This window comes from Mesoplodon densirostris, chromosome 18 (assembly GCF_025265405.1).
Source record: "Mesoplodon densirostris isolate mMesDen1 chromosome 18, mMesDen1 primary haplotype, whole genome shotgun sequence".
Classification (NCBI taxonomy): Eukaryota; Metazoa; Chordata; class Mammalia; order Artiodactyla; family Ziphiidae; genus Mesoplodon; species Mesoplodon densirostris.
In genome coordinates, this window is record NC_082678.1 from 1,299,413 (window position 1) to 1,311,984 (window position 12,572).

A 12,572-nucleotide genomic window follows, 5' to 3' on the forward strand; every position below is an offset into this window, starting at 1 on the left:
AGAGGGTAATTATTGCATCTATTTATTATATGAAGGCTAAGACCCAGCACAGCCATACTCAACTAATATTTGGCAGAGTAGGACTTAAATACAAATCCTCTGGTTTCAAGGTCCTAATTTTTCTACTACACTCAACTAAAGCTGAGATAGGAAATGGGAGCCACGTTGAGTACATTCTATGTCAATGCAAGAAAGTGCGAAGTCAAAAGGGAATATTTCAAGTAGTTACCAGTAAACAGCGTGGAAAGTGGCAAAAAGATCAAGGAGAAAGAGCACTGAGGAAAGATGATTAGAACTGTTTTGTTTTGCCTTTTTTTTTTTAAAGCATTCATTGGTAAACTTTGAGTCAGACCAAATGTTAAAAAATGAAGCAATAGATTGGAAATCAAGGTTGTAGGCATCAATATAAATCACAGGTTTAAAACATCTGGGCAAATTCTAGAGTGAAATTTAAGATCAGAGCCATGATCAGTGACGTATATGGCACACGATATGCAGGATGCTCACACAAATTGAAGAGGAAAACACAAAGACCTCTAATGGAAACACAGAGAAAAGGTGTGGATAGAAAATTCATTGAAAGAGTAATACAGGTGCTGATAAACATGTGAAAATATGTTCAGCCTATATCTATTCAAAGAAATCCAAATTAAAACAACAAAGAGATGCCATTTTACTTATCAAATTATCCAAGAATAGAAAAATGTAGTGAAACAGACATGATTATACACTGGGAGTATTAAGTAATAACAATCTTTCAGGAAAGTGGAGCATTATGTATTAGGAGCCTTAAAAAAATTATCTCTTCTCTCTGACCCAGTAAATTCACATGTAGAACTATCCCAAGGAAATAATCAAGGATGTAGTTAAAGACATATATTAAAATGTTTGATTAAATTTTTTTTTTTTTTTTTTTTTGCTGTACACGGGCCTCTTACTGTTGTGGCCTCTCCCGTTGCGGAGCACAGGCTCCGGACGCGCAGGCTCAGCGGCCATGGCTCACGGGCCCAGCCGCTCCGCGGCATGTGGGATCTTCCTGGACCAGGGCACGAACCCTTGTCCCCTGCATCGGCAGGCGGACTCTCAACCACTGCGCCACCAGGGAAGCCATAAATATGATTGTTTTTTTTTTTTTTTTTTTTGCGGTATGCGGGCCTCTCACTGTTGTGGCCTCCCCCGCTGCGGAGCACAGGCTCCGGACGCGCAGGCTCCGGACGCGCAGGCTCAGCGGCCATGGCCCACGGGCCCAGCCGCTCCGCGGCATATGGGATCCTCCCAGACCGGGGCACGAACCCGTATCCCCTGCATCGGCAGGCGGACTCTCAACCACTTGCGCCACCAGGGAGGCCCTGATTGTTTTTAATACAGAAAAATTCTCAACAACCTACATGCTGATCAATGATTAAATAAATTATTCTAAATCATAGAACGTAGTCATTAACAATGATGATTATGACAATACTTAGTGTAAGGGAAAATAGAAACAATGTAATGCTAAATGAACTGCAGATACAAAACTGCATATGCAGTAGAAACTCATTCAGAAAGAAATGGAGCAGAATACTTACAATGGTTATCACCGTGTGGTGAGATTAAAGATGGTTACTATTTTCTTCTTTATTTCTATTTTCCAAATTTTCTACAATGAGCATATCCAGGTTTTATAATGAGAGAGAAGCCCTGATATTTTAGACTCAAAAACATTTGTTTTTTAAGAATCAAGTTCAGGTTTCCTTAAAAGATGTTAAACTGGTATTTTTGTTGAGAATATGCTCAGCTGTAAATTGTGAATCATTTAACGTGGATTAAAAAGTAGACCTAACCCAGGCAGTTACTAGGTTTGGTCAGAGCCCTTATCTCTATGACTATCTTGCATTCTCTTCATGCTTATAAGAAAGCTGCTGCAACTCCTGCCATTAGACGCATGTTAAGGCAGGTAAAAGGTGAAAGTGTCCCAGTGATGATTTTAAAAAAGATCCCATATTATTTGACATTCCTCCCTTGAGAGGTAAGGATCTATGTGCTTTCTTCTTGAATCTAGGCAGGCTTATGAGTACCTCAACCAATAGACTATAGCAATAGTGGCAATAGTAGCAATAGCTTTATAACTTCTGAGGCTGGTTCATAAAAGGTCATGCAGCTTCCACGTGGCTCTCTTGGAATGTTCGCTCTCCAGAAACTCCCTCTTGGGATGCTTCCTCTCAGAACCAGCTGCCGGGCTATGAGAAGCCCAAGCCACAGAGAGAGTTCAGAGGCCATGTGTAGATGCTCCAATCAACAGTGCCAACTGAGCCTAGCCTTTGGGTCATCCCAGCCCAAATGCTACTCATGTAAGTAAAGAGGCCTCCAGGACTTCCTTGGTAGCGTGGTGGTTAAGAATCGCCTGCCAATGCAGGGCACACGGGTTCGAGCCCTATTCTGGGAAGATCCCACATGCCACGGAGCAACTAAGCCCATGCGTCACAACTACTGAGCTGGCGCTCTAGAGTCCGCTAGCCACAACTACTGAGCCCATGTGCCACAACTACTGAAGCCCATGCGCCTAGAGCCCATGCTCCACAACAAGAGAAGCCACCGCAGAGAGAAGCCTGTGCACCGCAACAAAGAGTAGCCCCCACTCGCCGCAACTAGAGAAAGCTCATGCACAGCAACGAAGATCCAATGGAGCCAAAAATACATACATAAATAAATAAATACATAAAATTTTAAAAAGGCCTCCAGATCCCTGCTGTCCAATTTAGGAGCCACTGGCCACATGTGGTTATTTAAATTTACATTTACTTTAAACTAAATAAAATAAAAGCTTCAGTTCCTCAGTCACACTGGTCACTTTTCAAGTGCTCAGCAGCTACATGGGAATTGTGGCCACCATACTGCACAGCACAGATATAGCATCTTTCCACCACTGGAGAAATTTCTATTAGATGAATCTGCTCCCGGTGATGCCTGATTGTTTTCCCAGCTGATGCCTGTTTATATCTCATTGGCAGAACAGTGTCAGAATGCCACCCCTACTGCAATGAAGGCTGGGAAGATACGTACTTAGCTCTTATAGCCTCTGTAGTCAGGCAGACAAGAGGAAGGGGAGAGGGCATGGGAAATGGGTGAGCCAGCAAGAGTGTCTGCTACAGTTGTGTGTGTGTGTGTGTGTGTGTGTATTTCTCTCTCTCTCTCTCTCTCTATATATATATATATATATATTTGTATACATATATATCTCCAGAATTGCAGGACCATAATATCTATTTTATAAAATAGCATTATGTATATATTTCCATTTTAAGCAGAGCTGCATAATAACAGATGCAATCCATGCTTTAAATTTATGTATCATTACGATAGAGCATTTTCAATTTTCCTTAACATAGTGTGCAATGGATGAAATCCAGAATTCATATATTTAAAGTGATAACATTGGCTCACAGAGACTTTAAATAAATGTTCTTTGTACTTAAAATGTTGTGAACACTGTATCACTCCTAGGATTTGCAACTATGATCTCTGGGTGAGATCAACTCCTCATTCTTGGCTAATGGAAAGAAATTTCAAAATTTTGTTTGCATTTTTGTTCATCAAGATAATAGGGAGAGAGCAAGTTATAAGAAGACATTCCCCTATCAGATCAAGTTGCTTCAGTGAAATTGCCTGTTCCAGAGATAAATGGGTTTGTTCAATGTTATCTAGTTATCTTGTAATTACAAATGTGTGTGTTCCCATCTCTCAGAGGATGTATGGCCTTCCCCTACTAATCCATATGAGAAACCACAGGAAACCACACTGAGGTTCCCTAAGTCATAAGTGCGTGCCTTCCTTTGAGAAATGTTTCATAAAGAATTGGTATACTTGGCTTTTAATAACTAATGATTAGTTTTTAATTGTTCCTTATTCATAATTTTTTAAAGGTGCATGCTATGGCTTTTTGTTTGTTTGTTTTTATAAATTTATTTATTAATTTAATTTAATTTTTTTGGGGGGGCTGCATTCTGTCTTTGCTTGCACCCAGGTTTTCTCTAGATGCTGAGAGTGAGGGCTACTCTTTGTTGCAGTGCGCAGGCTTCTCCTTGCAGTGGCTTCCCTTGTTGCAGAGCACAGGCTCCAGGCGCGCGGGCTTCAATAGTTGCGGCACACAGGCTTCAGTAGTTGGGGTTTGCAGGGTCTAGAGCTCAGGCTCAGTAGTTGTGGCGCACGGGCCCAGCCACTCCGTGGCATGTGGGACCTTCCTGGACCGGGGCTTAAACCTGTGTCCCCTGCATTGGCAGGTGGACTCCCAACCCCTGCGCCACCAGGGAAGCCCCATGCTATGGTTTATGTTGCATGACTATCTAAAAGAAATGAATAACCATAATGATAAGAACAACATTACATTTGTATGTTGCCTAATTTTCAAAAAAGGTAAAAGGTTGATTCCCTAGAAGTGAAATGAGCCTTAGTAAATACAGATCATGTGATGGTGATTCTTCCATAATCTTGTCTCAGTTTACAAGGAAACAGAATGAGAATTAGAAAGTTTAGGACATCTCTCTCAGAAATCAAGGTGAGCTGTGTGTGTGTGTTTATATGTGTGAATGAGGTAATAATTCAGGACACTTTCAAGAACTGTTGGAACTTATTCTCTCTCTCTCTCTCTCTCTCTCTCTCTCTTTTTCTTTTTCCTGCGCCACAGGCTGCGGGATCTTAGCTCCCCAACCAGGGACTGAACCTGGGCACCAGCAGAGAAAGCACCGAGTCCTAACCACTTGGCCACCAGGGAATTCCCTGGAATTTATTCATTTACCAAACAACCATTACCTTTATTGTAAAGTACCACTCCAGAAATTGTGTGGAATGCAGTGATGTGAAAGGGAAGGGCTGTGATTTTCAGTGACTATCACTTGGCCAGAGAGAGGAATATCTGTTGGTTGTGATAGCACCTGGAGCTTAATATCAAATTCTTTTCCTCCTCCATAAATTTAAATATCCATTTAGCAGTTTACTCCCCTGCACAATTCTAAAGTAAAGGTTAAGTAGCAATAAGTCATATAAAGGGTCCTTTAAAGGGCAAAACTTGAATAAAGGGAATTTTATACCTTGTGACTAGCAAGGTTGGAAGGATATGAATCTGGTTTTCTTTCTATTTGCAATCTATATTTGAAAAAGAACTACACTGTTTACTTTAGGGGCATTGAGTTTTAAATATGGAATTTTTTAATTGAAAGAGTTAAGAGATTAATCCAATAAATATTTATAGATGAGAGAACTAAAAGTTGAGAAATGGGTGAAATTCAGATTTCCCAATATATGCTCTTCAGTACTTTTTCCTATGTGCCACGGGGCTTCACTGTGTGTGTGTTTGTATTTATCTTTGGTTTGAAACCCTCTCATACCCTTGAGCTGAGCAGCAATAACTCATAAATGTTTTATATCTAAATTTCTGATTTAAAAATTCTATTTACCACTACTCATATTTAATCTATACCTATTTAATCAATATTTGACTGCTCTCAAATTTTAAACCTGGGATTATAGATTCAGAAAAGAGAATCTCTGTCTTCCCTTTAGAGAATTCTTGAAAAGTATAGATAAACTTTACAAAATTACAATTCATCTATCTTTAGTTAGACATATTAATCTCAGACAAGCATATGCTCCTCTAATTATAGTGATATATTTTCCAAATTACAAATCAAGACATATGGCCAATTCTTGGTCCTGCAATTCTGGATGTTTGGTACAGTAACATTACTTGCCTAATGGTAAGGGAAATTATGCTCTGGAGCACACGAAAAATTAAGTGTTCTTCTGGGTAAACCATTCCCAAAATATCCTATATTCTTGCAATTTCTGTGCTCAACTAAATATAAAAATTTAAAAATAACTCATTTATTAAAAACAAATGGAATTAATATTCATTATAGAAAACAAAAAAATACAAATGAGCAAAAAGAAGACAATACTGAACGAATAATATAAATTTTTTTGATGCAGAAGGCGAGTTTTAATTTAAAATGCTTCCGTACTTTCACAACCAAATCTCACTCTTCCTCGTTTACAGCTGAAAAACCCACACACTAGGAAAGCAGAACTTGAGTAAAACTTCTATGTTCTTTAAAAACCCTGCCTTCATTTTAGGAATCTAAACTAGTACAATAAACAAGAAATCAGTCACCTGACCACTCCCACCCTCAGCCTGTTTCCCAAACCCATCTTCCCTCCTCCTCTCACACACTTTGGGACTTTAGAAATAAATATCCTTTTTTCAGTTCGGTTTCTTCTAAAAGGGGAGGAGAGGGGGACAAGAGAGTCAGTTTGGGGAAAAAAAGCTACGACGAGATTTCGCGTCCATAAAACGAGTTTATGCCCGAGGAGCACAACTGGTCTACACAGCTGGCTTCGCAAACACCCCACTCCTTGGTGAATTGCGGTTTAACTTCCTTATAGCAGGTTGAGAGTGCCGGCCGCTCCGTTTTGAGGGGAAGGCAGAGCCCCAACTGGTGTTTTTTCCAGGAAGCCCTCCTTGAGTGCAGAGGAAAGGGGAGAGGGGAAGGCCAGGCGACGGACGTTTCATTCATTGCTCCTCTTTTTCCCCCTCCTACCCTTCCCTCCCCCTAGACTTTCTCTCCCTTTTCCCCGAGAGAGTTTGACGTCGGTCTCCTGGATACCAGACAGCCAATCGCCTGGTTGCTAAGGGAGAAGCGTGGCCAATCAGGCGTCGTTGCTACCTGTGAGTAATATTTTTAGCCGCGAGGGAAGCTTGGTTCCGCTCCCAGTGTAACTTCGTGTATTTCTCTGCTGCAGGTTGTGGAAAAGAGCGCTTGCCCGCCCCCTTTGAGTCCCTCTCTTTCCCCGCTCCCTATTTACTCGCCCATATTTCAACTGAAAATTATCTTAGATGTACAATACAGGAAGGCACCGTGTTTATTATGTGTATTTATGTTAAAGTAGGCTCTTGAAATACACGCATGCTTACATATATATACTTAGATACGTACGCAATTTGGCATGGAGGCCTGGATTGGGACATTCGGAATAAAATGTGATTCTTTTTAGTCTCAAGCCACCCCCACGTCCGAGTTGCTGCCGGGTCTCACGGGGAGGTCTGATGTGAGAAGCGGAGGCAGTTAAAACTCACCTGGGCGGGAGGTGTGGCCAGGTGGTCTCTTCCCCACCCCAAGCCTGGCACGGCAGCTCTGGGTTCTGAGGTTGTCCCACCCCGGATGGCAGTTGACCTAGGCCCTTGAGGTGATTAATATTCAATTAATCGGGTACACGAGTCCCCGTCACAGTTCGTCCTTTTTCTAGGCTCTCCTGGGTGCACTGGAGGCCTATTTGGTAACTCGTCCACGAGTGGGAATTTCCTCAGCCACAGTCCCACTCGGGTGGGACATTCTTTGTAAATTCTCCCCTCCCTCTCGGGGTCTTGGGCTCTCCTCCCCGTTTTCCCCAGCCGCTTCGCCCCCAGCTTCACTCCCCTCCCCCCTTCTCCCCGGCGCTCTCTGCCTAGACTGAGTCAGCCGTCCCAACCCACTTCTGTCGCCCTCACTGGCACGTCTCTCCCCCAATCCCTTTCCAAACCTTCACTTAATCCCGCCCACAGTGACTCCAGGTCATCGGCTCATTGGCCACCCTGCAGCCCGAGAGGTGTGGCCTTGTCCACCCGGCTCTCCGCCGCCCGTCAGGACATGGGCCGGCGGGACCTGGCCAATGGCGTCCGGGGGCAGGGCAGGGGCGGAGCCAGTCGGCCAGGGTCTCCGTTGCAGGGTGGGAGGGCGGGGAATGGTGACACCGCCCGGAGCTGCGTGACGCGGGGCGGGCGCGCGCATCCCTACGGGAGGGAATGGGGGCGGGGAGGAGAATATAAAACGAGAGGCGGGGCGCGCGCCTCGGCAGAAGGAGCGAAGCTCTGGCCCGGCGCGAAGTTCGCGTTCTACGGGGATGCTGGGCCGGGCACCGGGCTGTGTGGAGAAGTGAGCGCGCTCGCCTGACCCCGTCCTCGCCACTCCGAGCCAGAAGGGGCGAGCTCCTGAGGCCCTCGTCCTCCGCAACCTCCGCCCGGCGGCGTCGGCGTGCTCTCGGCCCGGCCAGCTCGCAGCCGCCTACCCTCCCGTGCCCCCGCCCTGCCGCCCCTTGTCCGCCCAGCGGCCGGGTCTGTGGTGTTAGCAGCCTGTAAGTATCGAGGGGCGGCGGGCGGGGTCAGGAGGAGGAGGGGCTGCAGCGGCGTAGAGCCCCGGGCCTTCGGGGCTCGGGACGGAGGCGTCAAGGCCCGGGCGCGGAGGGGAGCCGCTCCCGACACCCGGCCTGAAGCGGCTCCGAGGGGCCCCGGCGCGCCCGGGGGCCGGTCGGCGCGTCGGGCTCAGCTGGGCCGGCTGACCGGGGAAGGGCGGCCGGGGGCGAGCTGACGGGAATTGGGGATTGGGGCGCCCGGGAGCAGCGGCTAGCTCGAGGGGAACGCTGGGGTCCGCGGGGCCGGTGGCCGCCGGGCCCGAAGATGGTGCCGGGGATCCAGTGCTCCCCGGGCTCTGGCTGGGTCCCAGGAGCCTCGGGGCGCGGGGGGTGCAGGGAGAGGCAGGTCGGGTTACGGCGGGGGGAGGGGAACGGCTGACCCGGTGCGGCCGGCGCCGCGACCCGCCCGGTGTCCGGCCCCCGGGCCCCGAGTGGTTGCTTTTCCATTTCTCGTGGCCTTCCTCCTCCTCCTCCTTGGGGGAGGAGACTTGCTTAGGCTCCGAGGGCTGTGAGCAGAAATCTAATGAGACCCAACTGGCTGTTTATGTAATTCTTCACGCTGCTGTCTTTAAGGCGTTGCTTTGAAACTACCTTCCGCCGAATCTGAATTTCGCTCGACTGCACCTTCAAGCATTTTGGCTTAATCAGCTGCCTTTGCTAGCACTCGGGCTTTCGGCTTGGAAAGTGTAGTTTGGGGGAAGCCGGGGATTCTTTTCCCTTTGTCACCAGGAATATGGAAAATGAGACAGATAGATTAATACCAACTTGATTTTTTTAATGTCCTTTTAAATCAACCTCAGTGTACAAATAGATCTGCAAATATCTTGTTTGCCCATGGTCTTTTCTTATCCCCACCCAGTGCTGATCCAGCAAACGTTTAAAGGTCGACCTTATCGTACATGCGTCTCCGGCTGTTCTCTTACCATGAGGGAGGGAGGTGGCTTTGAAAATCAGAATAAAACTCAGAAACCCTGCCCTTTAAACAGAATAATCAATAAAGTTGGAAATTAATTGTTTCTTTTGTTATACTTGATACCCAAGAGGTATTTTCAGATTTAGAAAAATACACATTGAAAAGAAAAGCATAGAGAAGCTCGAGTATTACATTATGTGCCCTTAGTATATTTAAAACAGCAACTGTGTAGGATAATTTGGTTCATAATTGTTGTTCACTAGGATGGCAATTCATTTTGTATTTAGTTCTTTTAACTTTACTATCATGTACTTTGGAAATTAAAATAATTTTCCTAACTTCTCAAATTTTGAAATGTTTAATGATGAAGCAGATTTAAGCAGTATATATCCAAAATGAACTGAAATACAGAATTCACTTCTAAGTTGATGAACAGGAGTATGACCAACTTCTAAAACAGCATATATATATATGTATATATTATATGTGTGTATGTATATAGATAGGTATGCCGAGTTTAGTTTCCAATAAATATTCTTTTGAGAACTGCAGGAAGAAAAAGAAGAAATATGCTGTATATTCTGGGAATATTTTTCCTCTTAGAACTCTATTCAGAAACAGAAAGTAAATAATAGGGGGGTTTTTTTTATGTTGTTTTAACTGAAAATCCTGTTTTCCTTTGAGATTTGGATCTTCAATAAATAATTTTCGATTGTAAGTTCCTATATTTTGTGCTGATTATATTTTTCAGGCTTTCTAGCCTATTAGACTTTTTCAAAAGTGAAATTACTTTGGGGTTAAAAAAAGGTTGTGGGACTTCACATTTATCTTATGTGGACATGTCTCCTTTTGTTTTGTTTGTTTTAAGGAACAAGACCACTCAAGGTGAAGGATATCTACTAATACCAGCACTTTGAATGAAAATTTGTTTCTCTGCCACAAACTGAACACTTTTTTGTGTGTCTTGGGCGGGGGAGTTGAAATACAAACCTAATTTTGTGGCATAGCAGCTATGCAGCTTGAAATCCAAGTAGCACTAAATTTTATTATTTCATATCTGTACAATAAGCTTCCCAGGAGACGTGTCAACATTTTTGGTGAAGAGCTTGAAAGACTTCTTAAGAAGAAATATGAAGGGCACTGGTATCCTGAAAAGCCATACAAAGGATCAGGGTTTAGATGTATACACGTAGGGGAGAAAGTGGACCCAGTGATTGAACAAGCATCCAAAGAGAGTGGTTTGGACATTGATGATGTTCGTGGCAATCTGCCGCAGGATCTTAGTGTTTGGATCGACCCATTTGAGGTTTCCTACCAAATTGGTGAAAAGGGACCAGTGAAGGTGCTTTATGTGGATGATCATAATGAAAACGGATGTGAGTTGGATAAGGAGATCAAAAACAGCTTTAACCCAGAGGCCCAGGTTTTTATGCCCATAAGCGACGCAGCCTCATCAGTGTCCAGCTCTCCATCTCCTCCCTTTGGTCACTCTGCTGCTGTAAGCCCTACCTTCATGCCCCGGTCCACTCAGCCTTTAACCTTCACCACTGCCACTTTTGCTGCCACCAAGTTCGGCTCCACCAAAATGAAGAATAGTGGCCGAAGCAACAAGGTTGCACGTACTTCTCCTGTCAACCTCGGCTTGAATGTGAATGACCTCTTGAAGCAGAAAGCCATCTCTTCCTCAGTGCACTCTCGGTATGGGCTTGGCCTGGGTAGCCAGCAGAAGCCACGGCAACAGCAACAGCCGTCCCAGCCACCGCCGTCACCACCACCACAGCAGCAGCAACAGCAGAAAACCTCCGCTCTTTCTCCGAACGCCAAGGAATTTGTTTTTCCTAATATGCAGGGTCAAGGTAGTAGTACCAATGGAATGTTCCCAGGTGACAGCCCCCTTAACCTCAGTCCCCTCCAGTACAGTAATGCCTTTGATGTGTTTGCAGCCTATGGAGGCCTCAACGAGAAGTCTTTTGTAGATGGCTTGAATTTTAGCTTGAATAACATGCAGTATTCTAACCAGCAATTCCAGCCTGTTATGGCTAACTAAAAAGAGAAAAGATGTATTGTACAAGTGAAAATGCTCGGACCCAAGGGGGATTTTTTTTTTTTATATAAAACCTCCTTGAGATTTTTTTTGTTAAGCTTATAGTAAGGATACATTCAAGCTTGGTTACAAAAATAAAACATGCATCATTTTTCATTGCCAACCAAGCACAAAGTTATTTTATACTGACCGTATATTTTAAAGTATACTCTCAGATATGGCCTCTTACAGTATTTAAGATATAGCAAGGACATGGCTGATTTTTTTTTTTTATAAAAAATTGGCACTAATAAGTGGGTTTATTGGTCTTTTCTAATTGTATAATTTAATTTAGTACAAAGTTTGTAAAATATCAGAGGATATATATATTGTTTCTACGACATGGTATTGCATTTATATCTTTTTACTACAGTGATCTGTGATAGCAGCAGCTTCATGTTGTATTTTTTTTACTGAAATTGTAAAATATCCATCTTAAAGACATCAACTATTCTAAATTGTGTACAGGATATTCCTTTAGTGGTGGAATTAAAATGTACGAATATTTGCTTTTTCAAAAAAATGTATTTTCTGTTAAAGGTTTAAAGATTTTTGCTATATATTATGGAAGAAAATGTAATCGTAAATATTAATTTTGTACCTATATTGTGCAATACTTGAAAAAAAACGGTATAAAAGTATTTTGAGTCAGTGTCTTATATGTTAAGAGGGACTGAAATAGTTTATATTAAGTTTGTATTAAAATTCTTTAAAATTAAAAATGTTTATCGTGGTCTTTGTTTTTAAGCCTTTGCCAAAGATCTAATTCTGGAATTATGATGTTGTAAATGCTGATAAGGCAGAAAGATCTGACTCATTGAATCACAAAGGAATAATGGAAAGCCGTTGCTCCACTAGTGCACAGATAGTAGTTTGCCACGTAAGAAGTTGTCCTAAAGCCTGCTTGGGACAGCTTTATTGTGTTTAGCAACTAACTCTGTTCATCCACATCTTGTCTCCCCACTATAGGGGTGGTATGCTAAGGCAAGTCAACCCTATTAAAATGTGTCATGCTGACATCTAAGACAGAGTCAGGTGATAAAATGAAATTCACTCATGTAAACTGAGAGGATTTATTTGAAATGTATATGGAGAAAGAAACCATTGGATCAGTTTTCTATTTCTGCATGGGAGATGAATAGCTTAGAAAACTTGCTTGACGAAGCAGCTGACCTAACTATTTAAAAAGAAGATTTAGGTCTGTTTTTACTAATCCTTAACACTGAGTTTAGTCACTGTAGGTAGCTGGAGAATGATGATTAAAATCTATTCAAGATTGGACAGGTATTTATATTAGTATTTGTGTGCATTTTCCTAACAAAAAAGTTGACACACGGTTTTTGGGTTGGTTTTGTTTTTGCAAGCAGATAGCCAACC

The 12,572-nt window shown here is 43.4% G+C and overlaps 1 protein-coding gene across 1 annotated transcript; it reads left to right on the plus strand.

Moving 5' to 3' along the window:
* Positions 1 to 7,853: 7,853 nt before the first annotated feature.
* Positions 7,854 to 11,799, plus strand: TOB1 (transducer of ERBB2, 1). Its single transcript, XM_060081260.1, has 2 exons — positions 7,854 to 8,142; positions 9,981 to 11,799. The coding sequence occupies exon 2, from the start codon at positions 10,125 to 10,127 to the stop codon at positions 11,157 to 11,159; it is 1,035 nt and encodes a 344-aa protein (XP_059937243.1). The 5' UTR covers positions 7,854 to 8,142; positions 9,981 to 10,124; the 3' UTR covers positions 11,160 to 11,799.
* Positions 11,800 to 12,572: the final 773 nt, after the last annotated feature.